This window comes from Siniperca chuatsi, linkage group LG19 (genome assembly GCF_020085105.1).
Source record: "Siniperca chuatsi isolate FFG_IHB_CAS linkage group LG19, ASM2008510v1, whole genome shotgun sequence".
Classification (NCBI taxonomy): domain Eukaryota; kingdom Metazoa; phylum Chordata; class Actinopteri; order Centrarchiformes; family Sinipercidae; genus Siniperca; species Siniperca chuatsi.
Genome location: NC_058060.1, coordinates 14,611,709 through 14,639,219, shown reverse-complemented (window position 1 = coordinate 14,639,219; position 27,511 = coordinate 14,611,709). Strand labels below are relative to the sequence as shown.

The 27,511-nt window shown below is 41.9% G+C and overlaps 2 protein-coding genes across 3 annotated transcripts in view; both read right to left on the bottom strand.

Moving 5' to 3' along the window:
- Positions 1-292: 292 nt before the first annotated feature.
- prdm14 (PR domain containing 14) lies at positions 293-6,542 on the bottom strand. Its single transcript, XM_044177327.1, has 9 exons — positions 6,275-6,542; positions 4,493-5,174; positions 4,203-4,256; positions 3,938-4,098; positions 3,549-3,819; positions 3,243-3,445; positions 2,623-2,724; positions 1,249-1,468; positions 293-1,072 (listed from the first exon to the last, which is right to left on the bottom strand). Exons 2-9 carry the CDS (start codon positions 5,124-5,126, stop codon positions 909-911), a joined length of 1,809 nt encoding a protein of 602 aa, XP_044033262.1. The 5' UTR covers positions 5,127-5,174; positions 6,275-6,542; the 3' UTR covers positions 293-908.
- Positions 6,543-7,759: 1,217 nt separating this feature from the next.
- The window catches only part of ncoa2 (nuclear receptor coactivator 2), a 57,606-nt gene continuing 37,854 nt past the window's right edge, over positions 7,760-27,511 (bottom strand). Inside the window, exons 11-22 of one of the 2 annotated variants that reach the window (XM_044175588.1) lie at positions 26,137-27,496; positions 19,866-20,064; positions 19,443-19,649; positions 18,429-18,632; positions 17,841-17,970; positions 17,436-17,610; positions 15,429-15,725; positions 14,927-15,004; positions 14,476-14,716; positions 13,137-13,314; positions 12,279-12,483; positions 7,760-11,026 (exon numbers count right to left, since the gene is read on the bottom strand). In XM_044175588.1, the coding sequence (XP_044031523.1) occupies positions 11,015-11,026; positions 12,279-12,483; positions 13,137-13,314; positions 14,476-14,716; positions 14,927-15,004; positions 15,429-15,725; positions 17,436-17,610; positions 17,841-17,970; positions 18,429-18,632; positions 19,443-19,649; positions 19,866-20,064; positions 26,137-27,496 (3,286 nt within the window). In that variant the 3' untranslated portion in view covers positions 7,760-11,014. Of the gene's footprint in view, positions 11,027-12,278; positions 12,484-13,136; positions 13,315-14,237; positions 14,717-14,926; positions 15,005-15,428; positions 15,726-17,435; positions 17,611-17,840; positions 17,971-18,428; positions 18,633-19,442; positions 19,650-19,865; positions 20,065-26,136; positions 27,497-27,511 lie in introns of those variants that run through there. The other variant, XM_044175589.1, reaches the window with a different exon arrangement.

Here is a 27,511-nt window from a genome sequence, read left to right as displayed (position 1 = left end):
GAAGACACAACAGAATTATAAATTTCATTAAACTGCAATTGATCTCTGTCCTCTGTCCCGTTTTTGTTTCCTCTTGAGTTGAAATTTCTCTTATTGCTTGTCACAATTCTGACAAAAATTATTAATTATAGATGCTAAAAACTCATGTAGTCCAAAAGGAAAGTTTGCGCTGTAGTCATTAGTTTTTTTTTTTTTTGGTTCTCAACTGAGATTTTGATGGAATACCTGCTCAATTTGGACATAAACCAAAACCAACAATCTTGTTTCCATGCGCTGATTTTTTATTTGTTAATAAAAAGCAGACGCTCATAGAGAACAAACGAGGACACTTTCGATTGCTTTTGCAGCCGTACATTACAGTAAAAAATATTATCATACATTATAAATTAAGAGAGGGTATAACATTTATTTTGTACACAAATAGGCTCAAATCTACAATGATAAAAATAGCTCTGCTTTTCAAGCATTAATCGATTTAAGAAAACCCAATGTAATAATAATAAAAACTATTATTTTAACCGTTTTTATTATTATTATGGAATCACACTGGGTTCACAAAATCATTGCAGAGTGAAAGCTTTAAGCCACAAAACAACAGACAACACATTTTAACATATTATAAATAGAGTTAGACACATTTTTGCCAACAATTTAAATTATGATGAGCCTATTTAAATAGACCTATTATAGAACAACATTCTTTTACTTAAACAGCATTTATATAAAGAAAAACCACGAGATTCCAACTTATAAACCTTGTTTATTTATCTCATGGCATTATCACATGTTCCTGTATAGATTTAGTTTTCATGTGTTATTTGTATCATCTAAAATCCTCTAAAATATTACACACGATTAGAATGGTTCTCTTTGTCAGGGTTTACTGAGTACAGGTTAGCTCATATAGACTAGTTCCAGGGCCGATATTCTGGATTTAAAACTGTTAATCCGGTGTAAGGAAAGTTTTGTCCGGCGTTTGTCTGTATTTTTGGATTGTCCTCCACTGGAAACACGGAGTCCTCCTGTAATCCACTCCCTGGAGAAGACGGAAGAACTGTGCTGTCCAAGATTTCTGCAGAGCGAGAAAATAGCTCAATAAATAACCAGTTTTCAAGGCGGAAGCAATGCAACATTTTCTTTTTGCAAAAAGGTAAAATGAGACTTTAGGTGAGACTGTCTTTAATGCTAAATTCAATTAATTCGCCTGTTAGGCCGGTAACTTATTGTGTTGAAAAAATAACTTCTTACTTTTGTGACTTTTCGTGTGGTATTGAAGTTCCTGTTCCTCTTGAAAAGAAACTCCGCACAGGTTGCAGGGATAGGGCTTGTCCTTGGCGTGGGTCCGCCGGACGTGGCTGTCGTGGGCGGCGTGGGAGGCGAAGGCCTTCCCGCAGTGCTTGCACTTGAAGGGCCGCTCTCCGGAGTGCTGGCGGATGTGTGTTCGCAGAATACTGGAGGCAGTGAAGGCCTGGAGGAGAAGGAATGAAAAAAACACTCAGTGATATTTTCGTTTTCCCCTGTATGTTAAATTCTCAATTTCAGCAACAATAATGACGGCATTTTAGTAGGTGAAGGGTTTTAACCACAGTTTATAAACAGTAGGCCTAATAAAAAAAAAAAGACAGGCCTCGGTCTTTTTTATTAGCTAGTTCCAAGCACACCAGTAGTACTCTTTCTATTTAATTAAGCTAACTAAGCTAATTTGACTAAAGCTAAAGTGTCACCTCTAGCAATTGCATTTTACCGTTTAATGACTTTATGTAAGGATTAGGCTATTGATAAAAAAGAAAATTAGTTTTTATTTTCGTTTTCATATCCGCATTTTTTTATGAAAGCCGTGCATGCCTCCTAGCCCTTCTAAAATGACTGTAAACCTCTGGTCTCGTGGCGTAGCCTAGGCTAGTGCTTGAATTGTCCAGATAAGGAGAAAAGGGGATTAGGTTAAACAAAACCTTCCCTTGGTGCATAAAAAGGGGCAGGATATCGAGAGAAAAAAGAACAAAAAAACTTCTGCTCATTCCAGAGCCGTAAATTAAAAGTATAATCTCGGCAGACAAAGGGTGGGTGTACATCTGGCGATAATTAGCATGTAAGTGTCTCCGCGGAGCGTGCCTGCCGAGAGAAACAATAATGAGGGGCTCGCGCCAAATGCACCATGAAACGAGGAAGCAGTCAATGGATCCGAAATGCTTCGGGTTTAAAAGATGTGTAGGAGAAGCAGAAGAAGAGAAGTGAGAAGGAGTACAAGACGGCCTGCGGGTCCTGTAGTCTACTTGTAGAACCAGAAGGGGGAGTTTAAAAAATTACTATCTTCCATGATTACTATCATGGAAGATAAAAGCCTTTAATAATTCCATTAGGGGAAAGTCTCGGCGGAAACAAGGAGACTCTTTATTGCTGGAAATCTCTCTTCATTTTAAATCTTAAATGAAACTATATTTATATGATAGGCTACTATTTTTCACAATGTAACATTTCCGTTTAAAAATGTGGCATACCTCTAGGTCTACTTCTCATTTAAATACTATGCATTTTATAGGTTGAATCTATGCTACTGGCACGACCGACAGAACAGAATGTGTACAGCTAAAGGCTAATATACTGTAGCAACTTTGCTCTCACCTTATTGCAGTAGACACACTTGTATGGCCGCTCTCCAGAGTGCACACGCATGTGTTTGTTGAGACTGGACGACTGCGAGAAACTCTTTCCACACACTGAGCACTGCGAATCAGGCAAATACAAGACATCAGTATGAGTACAAGTTATTTAGTCATTTCAATTTGTCAACATTTTTAAGCTAACTTAAACTCATTTACATTTTTGTGGAAGAGTATATCCACATAAGACTGGTGTTGTTGTGTAGAAAGGTAAAAATAAGAGTAGGCTATATTATGTACACTAATTGGGGGTTTCTATGGAAACAAAATCATAAATCGTTTTTTAAATAACAGATTTTGTTGATATTGTTTAGTTGTGATGCTTTAAGCTATATGGTTATCACCAACCAGAGGTCTTACTGTAATTTGCTTTTTTTTTTTTTTTTACGAGGCCTAATAAAAACCTGAAGCATGCGTTTCGAAGTGACGCTGTAGGGAGCTGTTCTTTCAGCACCACGCAAACTTTTGCGCGCAACTATCGACTTTGCTGCGTGATGCAATGATGTAATGGTCTGCAGTATGGGGATGGTATGGAAACCCTGCAGTAAATGCAACATACATGCGCGCGCACTGGGTAAGTACCTTGTGAGGCCTGTGTTTTTCGTGTACGTGTAAAATGTGGATCCTTAATCTGTCTCTCTTCTCGAAAGATCTGTTGCAGAGGTGACAGGGGAACTTTCTATCGCCCTGGTCCACGCAGCGTGTGTACTTCAGATGTTTGTCTCTGTAGTACTTGTATGCAAACACCTTTCCGCATCTGTCACACTTGAAACCCTCACCAGCATCTGGGGAAAATATAGGAAAAAAATATGCTTAGTATGATGGTAAAACTAACCAAAGAGGCGTTGATTAAAGGAGAGTCAAATCAACAGAAGGTTAGATTCTGACCTTCGGCGGCAGGAACCACGTTGTAGTCCTCTCTGGGGTCTTTCAGGGTGAGAGGGATGCCGAGGAACTGCATGTAGCAGTCTCCATACCACACCAGCAGCTCCTGTCCTGGCCGGATCTCTTTGCAGGCCTCATAGAAGATCTGACCCTGGATCTGTACAGCAATTAGGTTCTGCTCGTCTGGGAAACGAGCACACTTCACTAAAGACATCCAGTTCCCTGAGCCTCCCCTGCCATCCACAAAATGACTCAACCGGCCGTTTTCAAACACCTGAAGGAGGAAACAGAGTATTTTTGCATTTAAAAAAGAGTTAAAACGATCAGACTTATTTCTTGATAGGCTAGATAGGACTTGGAACTGGACTTTGGGAACAATTGCAACACATTACCTCCCACATCAGAGTGTTGTCGTCGTATGTTTTAATCTCGCTGGTATTGACCAGTTTTCCTTGGAAAGGTCCGAAGCGCGTCCCTTTAGGGATGCTGCTTTTGTCTGTGAAGACTCCACGGTGTGAGACGTTTCCCCAGGCTGCCTGGAGGATGGTTAACCCTGCAACACAGTGACCAAACAGTGTCAGGTCTCAGCCGTGCCATCATGAATTCAAAGACACAGAATTAAAGGTGATTTATGAAAGGAAAGTAGGCAGGTCTTACCCTCTGGAAGTTCAAGTGTTTCTTTGTCCAGTGGGAGAATGTGAGAGTCAGAAACTGGAAAAGAAAGCAAACAAACATGAGCACTTGGAGAATAATGCAAATAATGCTGGAATTTAATCAGGTATTGATAACTAACTATATTTATTAGACCTGTAGTCAACACACAGATGTCCATGTTTTTTTTTTTTTTTTGGATATTTCTGGAGCTTTTGGCTGATACTACAAGTATGCTGTTTTATCTTTTCATATAAAACTAAATGAACATCCAATAACTTAAGCAGAAGTCTCACCTGACTTTTCGGGCAGGGCCAGTCCTGATATAGCGTGACCCACGCTTTGCTCCTGGCTGCTGGAGTAACCGTAGAGAACCATGAACAAGTCATCCTCGCTAAAATTATAAGACGTGCGCGTTTTTTCTGGCGTCTGGTCTGCGCTCCGGAGGCGAAACAAACTCTCCTTAGGCGGCGAGGTGGCGGAAGAAGAGGCGGAAGAGGACCTCTCACTGGACGGGCTGCTGAAGTCCGAGGACAGCGGTCCTGCGGCGTGCTCGGTCACCACAGCAGCCAGCTCCTCTGGTTTGGAGTGCAGCGGGTGTCCGGGCAACATCTGGCTCAGGTAGGGGATGCCGGAGGCGCTCAACATGTGTTCGTGCAGGACTGAGGCGTGGTGGCCGCCCTGGCCGAGGAACGGAGGGGCTCCGCCGTGCAGGCTGAGCGGCAGAGACCCCTGAGTGTCCGACACCAGACGACCGAGGGACTTGAGCGGGTGGAGGAGGCTGTGAGTCCGCGGGAAGAAGTCCATGTAGTGGTGGGGGCCGGGGAGAGGGGCAGGGTAGAAGCCCCGAGCGGGACTGCCCTTCAGCATGCCGGCATGGTAGCTCTTGTCCTTCAGCACTACAGGGATGCTGGACAGGGACACCGACATGACAGCACGGAGGTGAAGCAAAGGTTCAAATGGAGATGGTAATGTGTCCTTCAGTGGGTGAGAGAGAGAAGAGGGGGGTGGGGGAGGAAGTGGGGGTGAGTTATAAAAGTTTAATGCAAAAAATCTAAAAAAGGAAACATGACATCAAGAGAGGTTGACCACACCTGAATTAATGATTTTAATTTGAGTATAGCCTTTACTTTAGTAATTCAACTCTTGTAATTTCTCTCAACATAACAGAGCCAAAACAATGTAGTAAACTTAGTGCTGTAAATTAGATGACCCTCGATTGAAATATCATGTAAACTACAGATCTTGACGGGAAACGAAGAGATGAAAATACGATAAATAAATTCGTTATTGAGAACCAGGGACACGTTATTTTCCCTCAATGAATATAACAGTATTTTTAATGAATCTACAACTTATAAAACATCCCGAATTTAAAATTAAAAACCTCACCTAAATGTGGAGTACTGCAGATGAAACTATTGGGCAAATCTTGAATAAAGCTATTGCATAATAAGTAAAAGCAATCCATAGTGAAATTGGACAGCCGATTTTGCAATATTTCCAGCTGAGAGGACACACACCAGACACACATCAAATGTTCATCAGCGGCTTTAAATGACCGGCTGGGATATGGTGTGTTCTTTTTGGGAACCGTTTACCAATCAGCCAGTAAATAGAGAGACAAATCAGGGTCATGACACTAATTAAAGAACTGTCGGCCAGAGCAGAGGTCAACATTAATGGAGCTTTTTATAGACTTTACAATTACCGTACAATCATTGCAAAAAAAAAAAAACAAACAAAAAGACATCAGCAGTGGAATTGTTGGAGCAATATGTGGGCTAAAGGAAACTGTTATAATCAGGAAAAATAAAACAAGAATTTGGAATGGAACAGTAGTGAAATGAAAAGAAATAAAGATAGGAGTGTGTCATGCTTCTTGCGTAATTTCAAACCTATGACAAAACAAATCAAAACAAATCTTAATCCTATATATTTTAAGAATATAAGAATATACATATGAATGTACAAATAGGCCACAGCTAACTCAGTGAGTACCATATACTGTAATTTCCTACATATGTGCAGCAATGGGCTGTTGCAGTGATTTTTCATGCATTGGAAAAGAAGCTTACCTTGTTAATTAGAGATGTTTCACCGTGAAGTTGTCTCTGTCATGTCCGCAGGCTTCAGTTTTAACAACCTCCCTTGTATAAAATCAAACACAGCCGACAAATCTCCAAATTGTGCAGGTACAAGCCCAGCAGGTCTAAACATCAGAGTGCGTATGAGCTGCAGGAACCTTTCTCTCTGTCTTTATGTTGGTCTGTGGTCATCTGAGGGCACCTATACTGTAGACAGTCAGGTCTGCTGGAGAACCTTCCCAGCACCTTCTTCCTATTGGCCAGGAATCAGCTCAACCTCATGCATCTCAATGCCCCATAGGAATACATTTTCTCAGGGACAACCCACCCCTTTAACCTCTCCACAGCAGTCTGCTTACTCTGCTACAATGAGGCTGATTGAGAGAGGTTCCCAAACATTTCCATATGAGGACCCCCATCCCAACACACACACACTTGATACGATTGTATCTGACGGACCCCCATTGGAGTATAGACATGTTGTTATGACTTGGATGTGGTGAAATAGGAAGAGAAAGAGAATGATCGAAAAAGGCATTTACCGGCTACATCTCTCTCACTGCTCCAAATTTCGTTGAGAAAATAAATAAAACTGAGATGAATCTGTCAGTAGCCTACTCTAGTAGCCGCACATTACACTGATCTGGTGCTTGTCATTGACTTTTATGGTAGGCCGAATTCTACCGTATCATTGTTTATGTTTATTTTTACATGTATTTTCTTACTGAGTTTTGTGTAAGCTATTTGTATAAAGGCTCACAGGGACATTGCATGCTAGGCTATAGAGGCAAAATGCTGGTATGTGTCATTGGTCTATATACTTGTCCCTATACTTTTTTTTTTTGCTTAGTACTTCTATTCCTGTGTGCACTGACGTGATAGCGAGCTGCTGTAGCAAAAGAGTTTCCCCTCGGGGATCAATAAAGTATTTCTGATTCTGAAAACATCAAATAAATAGGTAAGCCTATAGAACATAGGTCTACATACAAATTCATGTATTTATAAACCTCATTTATAGGCTATTCACAAATGCTAGCGTGTAGCGAAACGAAAACTAGTTAAAATATTTCTGAAGGAACTTGTAACGAGTCTGTGGTGATTTTCGAGTAAGGTAGGCCTAATCTTTATTTATGCTATTTCTAATGCATTATCATCTTCAATATGTTAGTTAAATTGTATTAATTTTATAATAGGCCCTAATCAAATATATTAGTTTATTATTTGAGTATTGTGGTCTTTATTGAATTTACAGTTTGTCATATGGTAAAATAAGATGCTGACAGTGACACAATGATCACTTCCTTGTTGTTTCTGGCCGTTTTAGTCTATAAAGCTAAACACGTTTCTTCTTCGTGCATTTTTATATGTTGGAAAATAAAATGAAAAGGTACATGGAGGCCTTAATTTTTTTTTTTTAGCTCAAACGTCTATTTCTCTTCACTTTCAGTCACGTGAAATAAGAGTCACTCGATTAAATACTGCAATAACAGAATTCTTTATTTACAAGGCAAATAGCATCAGCGAAGCCATATTAGTTCACAACTTGCATAACTGTGGTTTTAACTTCTCTTGTATATCTAATTTTGCATAAAACGCTCACACACACTAGGAAACAAAGATGGATGCGGGTATACAGTGTGATTCCTGTGAACAATGCAGAAAAAAAATATCTCGGGAAAATACAACAGTAAGCTTTCCTCAGAAAGTCCATATAATAGGCCTATATTACATATTGCTTCAATATCCCTATGTATCATCTTTTCCATACAAACAGTGAGGGGGGAAATGAAATAACAGAGTCTTCAACCCAACACAGAACAGAGAGCAATGATGAGGGACAGTTCAACTGTGACCGAGTCTCCAGCAACTGCGAGGAGTTGAACAATGATGCACCCATTCAATATTGTACACAAGTCATTATACAAATTTATACAGACAGCGGTGTAATGTACAAGAACGAGAACGGACGAAATCTAAGGCATTATGCTAGGGTTTTTAGCATTTCAAGGTTGCATCTTAGCTCTAAGAAATTGGCAGACAATACAAAAGGGCATTTAAAGTTCTTCAAAACCATAAGTTAAAGACAAAAAATATTTTCGTTTAGTGGGTTAGAAGCCTGGATGTTTGTAAGGGGCAAAATCATTTATTTGCACCTGTCCTCATTATAAATGCTAAAAAAATGCATTGCTACCACATGGCTTTATATCTTTTCAAAATCTTGACAATCTTTGGAAATTTGCAAAGGGCTGTGAATCACTCTTCAAAATGGCTCAAAAAGGCTTGTTCTGCACGACTGTATGATACAATCAAAACCGCATTGATCAAAAAAGTGTGACCTCCTGTAGGCCTACAGCAAAACAACTGCAGGACATCTGCAATGATGACAACCAAAACATTAATGCAGACTTCCTTTGTCCAAAGTTGACTTGCTACAGCTTCAAATTTCATATAGAACTTAATAAAAAAAAAGAGAAAAAAAAGCAACAATGGGCAACTTCCTATCTAAATGCTGATAAGAGCATGATGTAACTGTACACCACCATGTCAACATGTTGACAATAAACACCATCAGTCACATCCTTAGGCCTTTACATGACGATACATTCAGAATGATTCTCTTCATGTTTTATGCTGCAACATCTACATTAGACCCTGTTAAGTGACATCATCATAAATTTCTTGTTTTCTGTGAGCCTCACAGCATGCTAACCAACAGGTCGTCTCTCACTAGGAAAATAAAAGCTGGTAGAATTCAGAAATCCAATTGAAAGGTGAGGATTATTTGGCTTGCTCCAAGTATGTCCTGGGTTAAAATAGTTGATATAAAAAGTTTTGTTTTTTGAGGAAAATGTACTTTTGAGGTTAGAGAAGATGACTTGCTTTAGATCTTGTGACGGTCAAACCAAACCCCTACTGGGGCACAAGAATAGCATGTCATTACTGAACACTTTATAGTTGAACTAACTGCCTGAGGTCATAAAATATGGCTAAGTGTCTGTCAGAGCAGGTCTCATGAACCGTTCAGTCTTAACTCTGACCTCTGCTATAGAAGAGTGGCTGGAGGCAGAGAGGGCGTGTGTCAACAAGGGGATCACAAACTACTTCCCCTCTCCAGGCCTCAGCCAATGCTGCATAATCTAATAGGAACGCTGTGTGTGGATGTAGACTTTCTTGGTACAAACTGCAATAAAAAACTGTGTTTAATACTGCATCCAAACATGGAGCAAAAATGTATCCTTTTTATTCAGGAAACTGTACAAAAATTACAAAAACAAAAACACAAATAAACCCCAAGAAATTCTCAAGTAATCGTTATTGCTTGTTTACATCACACCAGAACAGTTTGCACCTAGCAGCTTGTACGAAGCATTTTTCACTCCAGACAACATAGAAAGCACACTTCTGTTATTTTTTTGAGTTATTGTATGGCTGTGTTGAAGTTGTCGTTTTTTTTTCCTTCCTTTTTTTGTGGTGTTCTATGCTAAAGGCAGAGAAGCAAGCGATAATCTGTACACTGTATACACAGCACACCCCCTTACAACCCTTGTATCCCACCCCCACCCGTCTGCATCGTACCAGAACGTGAAAGCTCCCACTCCACTTCCCAAAAACAAAACAGAAAAACAAAAAACAAAACAAAAACCCGCTCTGCTTTAAGAGGCAGATGTGACCAGACGGGGGATCCAAACCCTAAGGAATAAAATAAATAGGAAAGAAAACATTTTACTTATTGTTATGTACAATCTCTGTAATTCATTTTTAAACCTTCTTCTGAAACTACAGGACCAAAGTATAATCCATTATTCAGGTTAATAGAAGAATCTTCTCAGAAAGAATACAACCATTACTGTTATAATTATAAAAAAGTGCCTCTTTTACACTTTTAGAAATATTTTTTCTTGTCGCTACTAGGATAAAGAATCATCTACAATAATTAAAATGAATCTATACAGAAAAATAAAACTTAATTTAATACACTATATAAACCTCTTGACTAAATTAGTCTAATCATACAAAGCATCATTCCACTCAAACCATTCTTCTGCAGTGTTTTTCAAGATCAGTTTTTTCAACCATATCTTCATTCTACATCTTAATTCTCACAACAAGAAAAAACAACAACAACTAAAATAATAAAATAAAGAACAGCAAAAAGGCAAAACCGGCTAAGTGTTTGAGCTCCATCCATAAATTTGAACATAACTTGGGAGTCTTTGTGGAAATGTCACAAATGTGTGAGAAAGGTAGGACATAAAAGAAAAATCAGTGTACGTCATTTTTGAGATGAGATTGTAAATGGCCGCTGTCCACTGAGAGGAATACATTCATCAGAACAAGGGATCCCACCCACTGCTGCCCCCTTAGGTCAGTGTCCCCCACCAGGAGGCCTACACTAAGTCACACTACGGTGAATGCAGCTGGACAGGCAGACAGACTGGCTCATCACAAGGCTCTCCTCCAGGAGGGTTAGGCATGTTGGACAGAGATCCACAATCCTTCCCCAGCCCTCTTCACACTCCTGTGTCTGTTCAGGGCCAGGCTCCTCCGGGGCTGCGGAAGAGACCCAGCTGGGACAGACTGCAATCTTGGGCTGGGGAGATGGGCTCAGGGCACGGCCTGGCTGGTTCAAGGGGCAGTCGGCTGGTTACATGTTTGTACAATTTTTAAAAGGGCCGACGTGCTCATTGCACCAGCTGATCACTGAGGTTCAGGTTAAGAACTCCATGAGGGTCAACAGTACTTCTGCAGAGAAACAACACATTTAATAAATACACAAGCTAACAGCACAAGTGATTGGTTAACCTGAACTTGCAGAACTTGAACTTGTCTGGAGTAAATCAGCCACATGTGCAAAAGACTATAACAATAAACAATTAGAAACCATCTTGGAACACACCATCAAGCCTAAAACAAGTCAGTAAATTACAAAAGCCTGCACTAATGGCCAAACAGTAAATAATTGAAATGTAGTGTAAGTGCCAATGTATTTCTATAATCCTGGAAGGAGAATAAATCAAGTGACAGATATACTGGTATGTTACAACAGTCTGAAGTGCAGACAATCAAACAGCAGCACCTTGGTTAAATATTCATGGCCCTTTATTGGGCTTAAAAGCATCATGGACAACAACAGTGCATTCCACATACCGAGCTAACAATACCAGGGAGACAAACAAAGAAGGTTTAACTTGGTCCATATTAAATAATCACCAGAAATGGAGTGCTGACAAAGTGAAAATATTTCCACATTTACCTGATTTTCAGTGTGAGGTCAGTTGTCTACGTGCAAGTTAAAGACTGACTTGTCATCTTGCCAAATCAAATTTTATTGTGCTTGTGTATGTGTGTAGGTTTGGCAAATCTGAGTGTTCCATGTTAAGCGAACCAGCTGATTAGTCTTAAGTCCAGACAGGCCAGCCTTTGACCATCATACAGTAACATCTATATAGTCTAAATGGTCTGGCTCTAAAGTGCCCGCTGCTAATTACATCATTGTCCTCTAAGTTCAAGTGAAGCATCAGAACTCCAGCTAGAGGAGTTACGTAAACTACTGAGTAAATTATTCACTAGCATGGCTGTTCAATAAGTGTACCCAAACACTTAGGGTCTTACAACAAGACAAACACATAGATAAGCAGCCTGGAGTGGGGAAACAGAAAGACAAACCTTTTAGTTTTTCTTGGTCCCCCGATTACTGTGTAAAACTTTAAGGGGTCCAATTTGTTAACCTCTAAGGCTTAAACTCTGAAAGTGTCTATATATTCCTGCAAGGGGCTAATGTAAAGAGACACCCCGAAGACATTACTGAGCCACTCGAAAACCCCTAATTTGGCCAAGCCATGCTTGACGATGCCCAACCGTGTAACGCTTGAAAACGGCAAACCATTTCTCTAAAGGTAAATTTTGGGTAATTCTTGCTCCACCAGTTCCAAAAGCGTCTTCATTTTTACCCCAATTAGAGAATTAATGTGTCAGGATTGGGCTGGTATTTTACCTGTTCTTGCCCCATTGAGGGCAAGCTGGGTGAGGGCCCTGAGGCCATGGACGTGACACTCATCTGTCCGGCCATCTGGGCCATGCTGCTGGTTGCCATGTTGGTGGCCATGGGGACATTGTTGAGGTTCATGCCATTGCCGTTGTACATGTTACTGTTATTCTGCTGGGTGAACTGCGGTGATGCCTGCTGCTGTGAGAACATACTGGGGAGAGGAGAGGAGAAGCAAACAACCTGATCAATATGGGTGAGCACAAACATTTACTATGGGAGCAGAAACGTTCCTTTAGGAGCACTAAGGAAAGGACATGTTTGGATGGAATTCTAATTGAACCTGAACAGTTCTTTAACATTATTCAAAGTTTAATGTTTCCAAGAAGCATGTATATAATTTATAGCAATTCTGACTACTGATAAATGTATTTCTAAACAATTTAACATTTATTGAACCACCTGTGCTGTGAGTGCTTTAACCCGTTAGGGGATGTAAACAGGAAGTATAAGGCCTCCATGGAGTCAGTGAGTAAGCTGTGGCTACAACATGAGCCCCTTTTTTCTTTTGACTATCTTGGTTTACATTTTGGCAAATTCGTACTTAAAAGTATGCCAAATTAGCAGCTTCTGCTTGCACTATAACCATGACAACTATCACTGAATTATTCTGATACTGAAGAAAAATTCATGTGATGATTCTTAGGCAAGTTCTGGCGTTACAGGGAATGCCTTTATTTTCCCCTCAATGATTTCTAAAAGGATTTATGGGCCGTAATGGACATCAGAGATATTGATATCCTTGAATCTAATGGTCTAAATCAGGCACTGAGGGTTTATTTGGAAGTAAGTCCTATCCATCTTTACCTGTTGCCTCCCATGTTGCCTTGTGGCCAGCCGTTCATGTCAGGGGAGCCCTGGAAAGCAGCGTTTCCTTGGCCCTGCTGCATCATTGGGGACTGTGTGTGGGCCACGCGGGGAGAAAGCAGGGGGCTCTGTGGTGTGCCGGGACCTCCAAAGCCTCCGTCTGCCTGTTGGCTCATACCTGTGGTGGACGCATCAAGACAGGTCAACCAGACTGGACCTGCAAAGACTCAACTGCAAACCAACGTACTGAGTGGAGTAAATTTTAGCATTCCACGTAACGTACACAATCATGCCACATATAGACGAACGTTTTGGCAGGGAATCAGCAACTGAGCAAGCATGAGGAATAGTGTGACTGAAGACTGTCCATTCCAATCTGCATTCAGGATTATTGACAGGGAGCTAATATTTCCTACATGCATGTAAGCAGTGAACAGGCAAGGAACAAGGAAGAATGGGAATGGGAATGGGAATAAGGAGATGGTTTAGGAGAAAAGGGAAATGTCTAGTGGAAGTAATCGCTCTGTATGAACCCACAGGCCAGAATCAGATTAAGGAGTGAAGGATAAATCAAACATGTCATTATACAAATCAGTATTACACTAGATTATCAGATTATGCCCAGATTACACATCACACTGTCTGACTGATAGGTACAGCCTTGATAATTGCTCTGCCTGCTCACAATCTTAAGAGTCAGGTTTCAGTGTGTATCCTGAGTTAAGCTTTGATTATTATGCTCTTGGTGCCCTCTGGTGGAGTAAGAGTGTATAGTCAGGACACCATTTTGGACAGTGCACAGAACAATGAGTGTATATGATCACACTTCCTGACAACTCATATATTGTAAAATAGAAGAGTAAAATATGAAGTATGATTTGGATCATTCAATGCAGCTGATTAATGCAGTCATCAGTGCATGACATTACAAATCAGATGATTGCTGCTACTAAAAAGCATGTGATGCTGTGCAACTAGAGTCACATCAACACACAGACACAATGGCACGCACGCGCACACGCGCGCACACACACACACACACACACACACACACACACACACACACACACACTCACACACACAGGGGTGTGGGAGCAGTACCTGAGTTGGGAAACTGAAAGGCACTGTGCTGCATTTGGGGGCTGAGTACGGCCCCGTACTGTCCGCCCATCATGTTTGTGTTTCCCATCATCATCTGTGAGGAGGAGGTGGAGGAAGAGGAGGAGGTGCCATGCAGGTGGAGCTGGGGGTTGGGGGGGAGAGAGGGCAGGCTGGGGACGAGAGGGGGAGGAGAAGGGGCTGGTAGGGGGAGGTGGCGAGGCCAGGCCTGTACTGGTACCGTAGCTGGGCGGGTAGGGGAACTGCTGGGGGTTGGCCTGGGGGATCCGGGGATTACTCATGCCTCCGGCGGCCATGTTGGGAGGCAGGTTGAGGCCCTGGGCCCTCATTGCCATGCTCCTTTGCTGCTGGACCTGCTGGGCCTGCTGCTGCTGCTGCTGCTGCTGCTGCTGCCTCTGTCTCAGGTGATTACTCAGCAGCTCCCGCTGACGCTGTGCCAACATCTGAGCATTGATGGTCCCCTGGAAGTGGAAGGCGAATGATGTGTAAGAATAGAGGAACACAAAAAAGAAAAAGCGACATAGATCTACATTAAGTAAGTCTACCTGTGCCTCTACAACACTGAAAATGAAGCCTTAAATTTACTGCAAGCCATTTACAAACTAAACATTACCTACAGTCATACCAGCATGTCTGTGCAGACAGATTATGTGATGGCAGCGGTGACTTACCTGGTTTGGAGCATTGGATCTAAGAGGTAGGTTCACATTTGACACACTACTCATCTGAGTCATCATTGGCTGACGGTTCTGGTGGAATAAGAGACAGAAGAAGAGGTTAGGACAAACACCATCCTCTAATGAATTAAAATATCTTTAAAATCCTTAAAATTTGGATTGAAATGATATTACAGATTTAATAAAAAATAATGATTACACGAATGGATCTAATTCACCTTTTTCATGGTACAATTTTAGAGCAACATAATGAATATTATTCCAGTAAATGCCATGAAAGACCAGCAGGTGGCAGGTAGACTTAAATGTCCCAACTATTCCTTGTGTGCACAGAAGACCTGCCAAAATGTCAACCTCAAGGATAATTACACAACTCCCATCTGTGTGTTCAGTCACACAGCTACTGATCAAACAGTGTGGTTACATCAGAAAGACTAAAGAATCAATGGACAGTATCCCTTCCAGCAGTGTCAGGACAGTCTGGATGCACGTGTACCTGCTGTGACTGTAGCCGGTGCTGGAGTTGCAGTCGTAGTGTGTTGGGCTGGTTGGGGACAACCCCGGCAGGCCTGAGTCCGGGCCGGGCTTGCATCCTCATCATTGGGTAACCCGGCCGTGGACCCATCTGGCCAGACATGGGGTGGAAGCCTTGCTCTTGTATGGGGGCACCAGGGTATCCCCTTTGGGCCATGTGGGATGGTGGGGGACCAAATTGCTGGGTGTACATGGGGGGCTTTTGGTCTAACATCATGGCAGAGTCCTGGGGGAACTGGTCTGGCTCCAGTGTTTGGCTCTGAAAGAGGAAAAATTTAGAGCCATAAAAAATAATAATCATCGGCCCGATTAAGCGGTCGACCGATTATTCGGCTGATCATTGGCATTTTCAGATAATCTGCATCGCTCACGAGGCAGATTATCGATCACTCATGAGGCTGTGGAACAATGTTAGCGCTCCCCCTTGTGTCAATTTCGCCATTCTACAGGCAGACGTCAGAGAGCGCTGTGAAACAGTCGGAAACATGCCAATGCTGGATATAACGTTACCTGAGACTGAGAGAAAACAGTAAGACTTAAATTCCTAGCTTTCAAAACTCAATATATTTAATGGCCACTTTTAATAACGTATACAATGTTTATTGTCTGTATAATTAGATTGATTCCGGTCTTTTAGTGAGAAAATGTGAATAACGTTAGCTGGGAAGTATAACGCCAGCAAGCCTTCAACCAGGTGTCCCCAGCCCCCACTCCCAACGAGCCGGGGTCGTAAAACATTTATCAGATTTGTCATTTGGGATGGTTGTGGGATGGTAAGCAAGTGTAACTGTGAAGCCTTTTATTGTTGGTGAGCCTGTGGGCTACCGTTGATTAAGCATGTTACATAAACACATTTACTTCATCAATGGCGCTCATATACATAATCATGCCAGTGCAAAGTTTGCCAGTAGCAGAGTAACATTAATAACCAGCTAGCAGAACTATTCTCAAGTGGGCAAAGCCTGCAGCACCTGCTGTCAGCTGACGCAGAGGATGAAAATAGGATTGATGAATCTCTCTTCTCAAGTCAACAATCTGCTATCGTAAGCGAATTATTTGATAGTTATAAAGATACCCAATGTTAGTTACAGTCGGTTGCATTTTCTTATGGGTTATCCTACAAGAGACAGCCTCGATTCAATAAGTGTGCTTACACTAATAGGAGTCCGAAAGCTAGCGTTAACGTTATCAAACATTTTGGGGAAAGAAGTATGGGCTTCTAGCTAACATAATGTTTCTGCACTGAGATAGTAGTGGATTCGTGGGACATAATCTCCGCTCTATCACATTGTTGTCACCTCTTGTCACTTGATATGACAAGAGGTGCAGATGATATGAACAGGCTGTGCAATGTGAGTGAACAAAATTATTAATTTTTATGCGTTTGATCGCTTAGATTGGCTATTTGGCTTGTAACCGAGTCTGTCAACAAACATAAACAAACATACAAAAATGTGCTTTGGGACAGTTTTGGGAAGTTTCGAGCCCTGTACTGTAACTCTTGTGCACCTTGCTATAAATGTTTACCTAAATTTCCTCAGTCACCATTGTCTTTTCTAAATGTTAACACGTTTCTCCCATCCTAAATGACAGCAAATCTAATCTAAAACTCTTACTGGCTAGTGTTAAATATATATTATGTTATAATGTATAGAATAATACAGTTGATGACTTTACTCCGCTCTCCCTTAAATACCAGTCATGTTCTGAAGTCTACAGCATAACCCAATGTATTTTTCTATTTCATCAATTCATAAAAATTCCATCTAAAACAATATGTTACTGGCTAAGATAACCATGTATATTAGTTTCTAATGTGCATGGAAACATGGAATAATACATGACTTTTCTTCTCTTTTTAAAAACCTAAATATTGACCTCCAGATGGCTGGACAGAAATCTATTCCCTCATGGTAGTATTTCACTGAGCCAAACAACAACATGATAGGTTAGGAAGGATGGATCAAACCTGTTCTACCAGAGCAGGGATCCCCAGAGCACGATCAATCTCCTCCAGGCCATCAAAATCTTTTAGTGCGGTGTACAGCTGGGACATCAGGGCCCCCTCGTCTACTCCACTGCCATCACCAGAGATGAGCCCTGTACTACACAGCAAATCATCCTGGGGTGCTGAGTGCACCGGCCTGGGCAGAGAGTAGATAGAGAAGGTACTTCATGTATATTTTCTCAATGAGAAAATTTTGTTCAGTATAAACCACAGTAAACTCTTAGACCAGCAATCTAACTACAACAAAAATACTCATAAGGAAGTTTAATAAGAAGAGAAATCTTAATCTTGAGCAGTGAGGCCAGTAAAACTTTTTTTTTGCATTATTAATAACATGTAATGGTAATTTCAAAGTAAGAAGCTTACCTGGTCTGGTTTACAAAAGCTGTCTGGTCAATGGGCATCATGCTGTCTGGCCAGGGGGCTGTCTGGTTGGGTGGAGCCTGTTGTTGGGAGAAATGGTGGCCGGCCATACCAATATCCATATCAGGTTGGGCTAAATATTGGAAAAAAACATAACAGATTAAGGCAGGGTTGTAGACTGTTGTCTACAGTCTGGCAACCTAGATGATTATCAATATTCTCTTAAACCCAGAACATACAGCACAAGAGCGCTGCGTTAGATATTACATTCATTTCTTGAGTGCTGTACTATGGCTAGCCACTGGGTGGCAACCTTTAACACTCTGCAGCAATAATATAATATAGGTGAGTTGAGGTCTTTTCTTCTGTGCCTCACCAGTGTCCCTGCACCATAAGTTTTAGATGGACTGTGGCTGATAATTCAGTAAAGGTGAAGCTAAAGTGCTTTGATCAGGTTTATATATTAAAATGCTTTAGCACCTATTGTATTCTTAGGGAGAAAGGTTAGATGAAGAAACAGGCTTTTTTTTTGTCATGGGTCAATATGGAATCTACTACTACTACACTTTCTAGGGTACACTGAGCTCTCACCATTGGCCATCATTGGAGACTGGAGCATCTGTCGGGGCCCTGGCTGGCTGTTGGGCCTCATGGGAGCACTGTTCGGCACCATCCTGCCCTGCATGGCACCTTGCTGCCCAGGGCCGGGCGCACCCAGAGGAGGGGCAGAGGCTGAACCCACCCAGCCCTCCTGCTGCTGCATGGCTGGCCGTGGACCACCTGGAGCCATCAGTCCTAGAGGAGCGAACACAAATAGGGAGATGAGAAAGAGATGTCAGTGGATGTCCTCTGTCCCCATGATGCAAAGGTGTAATATAAGGGGAAATGCCATCTATGTAGTACTAGGGGATGTTTGAGGACTGCTTATATGTGGGAGTGACAGTGAGAAAAACTTTGTGCCAGTGTGGGTGACTGAACATTTCCTGTCACAGGAAGTGAGTCACTGTGCCATGACATGATATGTCACAGGCTGAAAGTGCCACACAGATAGAAGGAAAAATGTCTTTCCTCAGAATTTGGAAACCAGCAACAAGTGTTAACAAAATCATGCAAGATGATGCAATTGTGCTTCATCCACTGGTTTTATCAGAAAAACCTGACATGAGTTAAAAGAAGATTTACATTTAATAGTGAGGCCAAACTGAAAAAAGGCCATTAAACAACTGTGATACTAGTTAAAATGAATTAAATTTTTAATAAGATTTTAGTGCTTTTAGTTTGATGCCTATTCTAGTACTTACTCTAAAGTGTAAAATTTGTTTTTTCACAGTTCAGTTAATGTGTGTAATAACACACATTAACTTAAACATATACTAAGTTTTTCATGAGGTTATTATATGTTTTGCAACCTTGATGTTTACACAATCCTATTATCTATTAATGTCATACAAGTCTGACTATGTCCAGAACACTGTATGAGACCACACCTATAAAGAAGTCTGTCACTCTGTGGGCTGGTCATTTTCATTTAATGTACACAACTAAATTTGAGCATCAATCATTATTTGAACAGACGCATATATGAAGCATCACTGTTACACCCACCTGGGTTGACCATACCGGACTGATTAGCCATCATGCCGTGACTTCCCACCATGCCTTGCTGCTGTTGCTGCTGTATGAGAGTGTATGGGCTAGTGGCCCTTATGGGGTACTGTAATGAGGGATTCTGGGGGGGCACATTCATGTCCAGAGACATGCTCCTCACAGGCAGACCCCTGCCTGGCTGGCCCGGTCGGACACCTCCAAAGTCTGAAGACAGGAATAAATGAGTTTTAGCCAAATGTTCAACGATGGAAAAGTCAATAAATAAGATAGTTCATACCATTTCATAGCTACGTATTTAGAACCTTATGACCTCATGATGCAAGTATTTTCTGAACACTGTAAAGTTTTAATATCATGTAGTCTACTGTGAGGGGAGAACCCTAGTGTGCACTTCTTTTTCCAAGTATGTGTGGGACTCACTCGTTGGGCCCATGCCAGTCCCGATGCCCCTATGTTGCTGCTGTGCTGCCATGGCAGGATTGGTCTCGGACATCTGCAGGATGTCATTAATGATGTTCTGTTTGTCCATGGGACTGGGCAACGAAACAGGCCGCGGCTCACAGAAGAGCTGCGGCTGAGCATTCTGCAGGTCGTTCAGGATGTCATCCAGCTCCGACGACTGGAGAGAACAGAGAGAGAAAAAGTGTGAAAACAAGAAGCAAATTAACCACGTAGAAACTAACTGCTGTGTCACCTGCAGACGCACAAATACACGTGACAGGCATACACATTTACGGAGAGCAAACTTAGAGTCTTTATCTGGGAGATGGGAACAGCAGGCCTTGTTTATATTACAGCAGAAACCCCGGGATACAATGGACCACTTTCCATCCAATCTAGGCCACACTTCACTTTGACTTAGCTTATCAGACACATACTACTTTTTGCTTACCGGCTGGTGTTTTCAAACTGTGTCTGCTCCCCTTTTTAAAGTCTACAATTTATAAGCACATATTTAAGAATGCCATATCGATTTTAACATTACTTTTGTCCCCATTGAGAGAAAAACACAGCAAAGACAGAAAAGATGTGGCTACTGATGCTGCTTTCTGCTGAGGCGGCATGAGTGTGATTGGTGCCAAAGTTTGAACTGCTCTCTGCCCCCGTACTGCAAACAGCTGGACTGAGCCTGCCCAATACAGCCCAAGGCTGCATTCATACACAGCTGGGCTTTGGACTATCTAGCCAGTTTTTGTTTAGTTTTTCACACAACTATCTTAAACAAAGACAAGGACATGCTGGGATCTGGTTTCACTTGCTGAACAGAAGAATTGCTCCAACTTTGACAGATGAATCTCTTGGAAACGTTTTTTTTTTTTTGGTCTTAAGACACTGGCACTGTCTCCTCTGTATTTCTCTTTCTCTCTATGACACACAAGGGGTGGACAAAATAACAGGACCACCTAGATAATGCAGTCTAATACAACACCAATCTGACACAATTTCACCAAAAGTGGAACATTATTATCTTTATAAAAGTCAAGATTAATTGCAGCATTATTATATTGAATTTTATTTTACTGACAGACAAGAAAATGTAGGTTACAGTCATAATTGAATAGAAACATCAACATAGGTGATCATAGTTCTTCCCAGAGAGGCCTGAGGGACTTAAGTAAATAAGTTGCACTGGCTCTAACTGGCCACGAGAGTGCAGCACACTTGGAATCACTGACAGCTCCTGATCGTGACATACTGTACAGCAAGAAAACAGCACACCAGCCACTGTTTCAATGTTGTACTTCAATGTTCTAGACAATGATATGTACCGGTTGCCAATGCTACTAAAGATTACAAGGCTGCCAAAAATGCCTGATAGAACAGATATCTGGCCAAGGACTAAAGCCTGCATATGTTTTAGACCTTTTGCTCCTCCACCTTAGAAGATAGTGAGTTATAAAAACATCTTCATATACACAACAGCAGACAGATAGCCACACAATGCTGATCACTCTAAGCAGCAGACAAGCATACAGGATATGTAGGAGAGCTAGAGAGAGTAGCAGAGTGAGGGGTGGGGGGTGGCAGTGGTGGGAGAGAGAAAAGCCCTAATGAGGTCAGGAATGATGTAATGCTCCTGTACGCTCTCAGTTTGCTCTTTTCCTCCTCCTCTCCAATTCTCTCTCCTCCCACTTTCTATTCTCTTGTCTTCTCTAGTTGCTTTTACCCTTAATGGGTCCTATTTCTATCAATCCCTGTTACTCTCTTCTTTCAATGCATGTCAGCGCATGTTGTGCAGTTCATGTTTTCTACATCTCAGGCTGGTATACTGTATTTGGTTAAAACTGCAAGGATTTTTAAGGCCAAATGACCATTATTAAATATTTAGTCTCAAGCCATGTGCCATTTACAGATCATTATTTAAGTTCTTCACTTCAGAAGGGTACTCACAGTGGAAGAGCAGCCTAGGACACACTGTACATTACAAGATGTAGTTTATTTAAGGGTACACTTTAGAGCTGGTCGATTAATTCGAATTTAAGTTTTAAAGTGATGCAAAAAACGGCTGAATTGTAAAATTGAGATTTAAACTATGAATGTTATAATGCGGGGATATACAGCTGCTAAGCACTCTGTAAAAACAAACCCCAAGTCACTCATCTACACAGAACGTGTTGCGCTTTTGCTCATTAGAAGGGACTTAATTCACTCACAGCATTTCATCAAAAGACAAACTGAATGAAATAGCTAACAATACCGTCATGTATTTATATGAAAATACCCCAATAATGAGAGCCTTGCAAGTGCTGTTATTTGTTTGTTATTCTTGAACAACATAAGCAGAGTAGTTGATAGTCTCATTTCTTTTCATTTTACATTATTTTGCAAGGAAAACACTTATTTTAATTATATCTTGGTCTTTTTTAGTTTGTTTAGTGAAAAAAAAACATTGTGAAAAGTTTGAAAAAATAAAATAAAATAAATATTTTATTTTTTGTTGAAAAAATTACTGAAACTAAAACTTAACCCTCTTCAATTGTGGTTACTTACTAAGATTAAAAACTACAGATACAATTATCAGCAACACTTTCACGTAATGGGCCCACTTTCATGTACTTTGATGTGTCGACACTCGATATAATAGTGTGCTCAGGAACAGCAGAGGCCGACTTTCTCATAGAAGGGTGGCAATGAGGCTCTGACAAATGTGTACCATTGTAGCCTCATTGTCATAACAATTTGACTTGAATCCATCTGGAACTCAACTTCTCACATCTGTAAATGAGCGAGTTGTAATCATTATTATGTGATCCACTTCCTGATCCCAATTTCATGTACAGTATGTGCCCTAATGTGGACTTAAAGTCAGTAGGACCATTGTGCCTCTCTGACCGAGCCTCTGCCATTTCACAGGAAAGGGAACTGAGAAACAGGGTGGGTAAAGCAGAACTGCCACTGTCAAGTAAGGCAAAAGGAAAAGTTATTTCAACCCAGAACTGTGCTGCCCTTTTGTCAGCTAAAAATAACATAATTTAACAAACACAACTTGGCAAAATCTATCACACCATCTGAACAAGCTGAAATGTAAATTTTTAAAGTCACAAGGATGGCTGCAACATTAATTGCAATGTTTACATAGCCTACTGCAATATTTGAAGGTTAACTACCATGTTGGCAGTTTTACTAGAAAGTATTTCTTGTTCCTTCTTTGTTTCTGGTATTTATTATCAGATGAAATAATTTGTAATAATGTTGTTGTGTGATATCTTGGGGCTTCGAACAAGAAAAAATGCCATCAAAAAGGAAAGTTAAACAGCAAATCAACTTAAGTTGCAACACACTGAAGGATTATGTTTTAATGCAGGACTGGTAATAAGAATTCCAAGAAATATGATTTTTACATATTCACCAGTATAACATGCTCTTATTCTTTTCTGATGACAGCACTTTCTCTTCAAGTAATGGAGGAGCAATTATTTTAATAATATTCCTGACAACTATTAAAATACCACCCCGTGTTTCAGAGGATTACTGGCTCACCAGTTTTTGAAAACTCTTGACATACACTGTACAAAAGGACCCACGTGATGTCTGATACAGTAGGTATATTTGCCTGTGAGTGAGCACCAATGGAAATGACATGTTTTGGCATGCAGTTCAACATGATATCATCTTTTATACAGAAAGTAAACTGCAGTATTCGGGCCAGCAGAAACTACTGAAGGACCTATTAAAACAGATCAGACTTGGATGAGATCAATTCTTTTCAATTCTTTTCTTTACCCGCTGACTCATACTCTGGGTCATTGAGGGGCTATGGGTATAGTGACCTATGTCTGTCATACTTTTTATGAAATAAATACTCAATATTGAGCAGACCTGCAGTACTTTCACATGCCAAAGCAATTAACAACTCATGCCACCACAGTGAACAGGTTCTTTATTACTGACAATTATTTGCTTAATTTTACAGATTTGACTGATGTGATAATGAAGAATATATGGTTTGTGTTGTGTCATAATACAGTGTAGAATAAAGAGAAACTGAAACATGAACTAAATTAATTACATGCATTAAAATAAGGATACCGCTGTAGTGGACATAGGTTTATTCAGCTTCAGTAGATGGTGTGTTTACATGACAGTGTTTGCACTAACCACAGGAACACACACAAATAAAACACATAGATAATCTTACCTCCCATAGGGCCACGGGACTAGATGACCATACCTATACTTCCTTCAGCCATCAGCTAAGCCACTACTACTGAGCTCTGCTCTGATTTCTCATTTAGCTCTGCTCTAGCCATCAATTATTCAGCCCTCAAACAATCATGAGGAGGAGAGAGGCAGAGGGAGAGAGAGACAGCGGAGAAAACAGTAGGTGAGGTTAGCAGAGAGAAGGATGAATGGACTTTTTAACTAGTCCAGTCAGCTTTCACACATGGCCAAGCAGCAATTCAAAAGTAAGGAACCAAAGCCCCCTCACACACATGTAATGGCTCTAATGAAGTCATGGCTTAGTTTATGTCTAACAAATGCCCTTGTTCTGGGTTGGAAACCTTAGTCAGTGAAATCTGTTTAACTGGAATGAGCCATCATCATCACTGTTTGAAGCTATGAGTGCTTTAATCACCATCTAACTGTGAAACCCAGATTTTACCAATTTCATTTGTACGGTCAACATAAGGCAGAAATTAACCAATTTAATGTGGAACTTAATTTTGTTACGTGTAGTAACATGTCCACTTATAGAAAACAAAACTTTCAGTATCAAGACATATATTTAAACCTCTATTTCTCTCAATTTCCATTTCCCTCTATTGTTTCTTGTACATTGCTTGTTCTACAAAACACACCACTCCCTCTCCCCTCTATCTCCATGGTAGCAGAGAGGACATGCAGGAGCATATGGCTCATCATTTTCACTCTGCCTGCCGAGGCTGGGCTCTCCTGGGGGTATCTACACCTCTCTCATCTCTCCTTTGTTCAGTTCAACAGCAGCTCTTATTATCCATCCAATCACCTTTTCCTCTTCTTCATATGTACCTAAGTGGCCCAAGCACATACTGTACATCCACAGCTAGCACGCATAGCTAGCTGACATTCTGTACTACTGCCCTTCAGTCTGCATGGGAAAACCACACTGTTTCAGAAATGTGCAACGTAGAAGGTAGGCAACAATAAGAAAGCAACCCCTTTAAAACCCTTTCTGCTGTTTTATTTAAGGATGAACATGTATTTCTACAAAAGATTTGTACAAGCCTGTTTAATGTTATTGGCATTTATGGATGGTATGGATGTCACCTAGACTAATGACTGTCTAAGAGAAGGGAGGTAATGGGAGAAGCAAAGCGTGCAAGAGAATTCATGTCATTTTGTGTAATTCTATGTAATTCTGAGGTTTAGCAGTGATGTGTGTTAGAACTACATTTGCTAGACTGTCTTTAACATGTGTTTAGTAGAGCATGTCATACACAGATTTCCTGTATATAACACTTGTTTCCTTTACTGCATTAGAGAATCAGCAAGCTGAAACCTCTGCTACCCCAAAATTTAAAGTTTTACCAGCAACACTGTCCCCGCTCACTCCCTTTTACTCTTTCCTTCTCTTCTCTCTTTTAACGCCAGGCCTGACCTGAGCTCGGTGCCAAACCTGAGGATTCTGGCCAAACACAACCAGGATCAAATGGCTAGAGAACCACAGGGGCTCCTTCCAAATGTCACAGTTGTTTGAAGCTGGCAGAGAGCTTCCCACAGCTTGTTCTGCCAACACATAGGCAGTGAAAAGACCAGATGTGTTTATGTATATAAATAAAAAAAACAAAACATGCATGATGCCTTAAGTGTATATGACAAGAATGTAAATCTGAATGTGACTGTATATATGCCACAAATGTTTGTCTGACCTCTTTACTGCCAGACAGTTTGTGTGTATAGCTGTAGCATCCTGTGTGGACATGGGACTTGGAGGAGCCAACATCTGCTACCTAACCCAGATTAACGATCAGACAGAGAGGAGGCAAGTGGAGCAATGCAGTGCAAAAAAGTTTTGGTTTTTGCAATAGGCTAAAGAGAAGGAGGTTACAAAATCAGTTTTAGGGCAGCTCTAGTTCTTTCATCATTTCAAAGATGGAAATGATGCAGCAAACAAGCCATTTTTCAAACAGGAGGACAAAATGTTTCTAAAATATAATAGCTCTCTTTTAAAGTGCACACAAGGAGGAGTACAGCTTTTGCAAAAACTGACCTGTTCAGCCCGGTCGTATCCTGTGTCTTGTTTCTCCGCCTTGACAAGGGGGTGTTTGCCCCCTTCGACCTTCACCTCCCCAGGCTCCAGCTTAGGGACCTTGTCCTTAAGTACAGTATCATCCTTATCCAGTAGGTAGCGTAGCAGGGCATTGTCTTTCTTCTTGGGGCTCAAGGGCTCCTGCTTGGGAGCAATTTCTCCCCCGGAAGCTGTACTACCAGCACCCTGGGTTTGGTCTTGACCCAGCTCTTTGCCTGTGGCCTCTGCAGTGAGTTTGGCCAGGTCTACAGGAGACGCACTGTTCTGAAGCAGTTGGTGGAGGATCTTGTGTTTTTCTTTAAGGGATGTGCCATGAGTGTTCCCTCCAGTGTGGCCACCCCGGACCCCTGTCCCAGCCTGGTCCTTGCCCTCACCTCCTACGCTAGGGGACAGGGGTGTCTCCAGAGGTTCTGGCTTGGTGGTGAGCAGCTGCAGTAGCTTGGTGTGGCCCTTGTTGTCATGAAGACGGTTGTGAGTGTCGTGGCCCTCAGAAGGCCCTTCCCTCTCCTCCTTGGGCTCAGCTAGGTTGCTCTCTGTCTGGCCCTGGGGGTGCCCCTGACCGCCCTCTGTGTGAGGTCCAAATGAGTCTCCTGTGCCACCAGTAGCACCATTGCCTCCTCCAAGTTTTGACATTAAATGAGTGTTTACCCCCGACCCTGGTGTGATCCCAGCTGGGGAGCCTATCTTCCGGTCTGGAGACCCCAGTGTGTGTGCGTGAGGGGCTCCATGCCCATGTCCTACACCATGGCACTCGCTAAGGGCCTGCAGAGCTGACAAAGAACTGCTAGTGTAGCTGTTAGCATGGGTGCTAGTCGTGCTACTACTACCTGCACCTCCAGGCCCGCCACCACAGATCCCCACTGGGGAGGGTGAATGCAGGCCTCCTGCTACACGAGGGCTGCCCGCCCCCCCAGGACTACCTCGGTGCCTGGGCGACAGCATAGAGTTCTGTTGAGGTGGATGGGGCCCACCGGCTGGGCTGGGGCTAGCACGAGAGGGGCTATTCATTCTCCAGTTGGGGCCCTGCTGTGGCGGTTGCATGCCCCCAGTGTGGTTATGTGGTGGGGGACAGCCAAAACGATAGCCCTGCACATGGCCCCCCATGGCTGCTGGCTCTCTGGGGCCAGCAGGGCCTGGAGGGGAAAAAGGCGTACTGTTGCTGCTGATGGTAGTGTCTTGGCCCTGAGGCCCTGAACCTGGCAAACTGCCTGGGGTTGGAGGAGTCATAGAGGGAGTGGAGGAGTTCATGGGTTTGGGAGCCATCCCTGTGGCCTGACTGCCAGGACCCATGTCCTGGCCCATTCCACATACTGTCTGCTCCCTAGAGGTTAAAAAC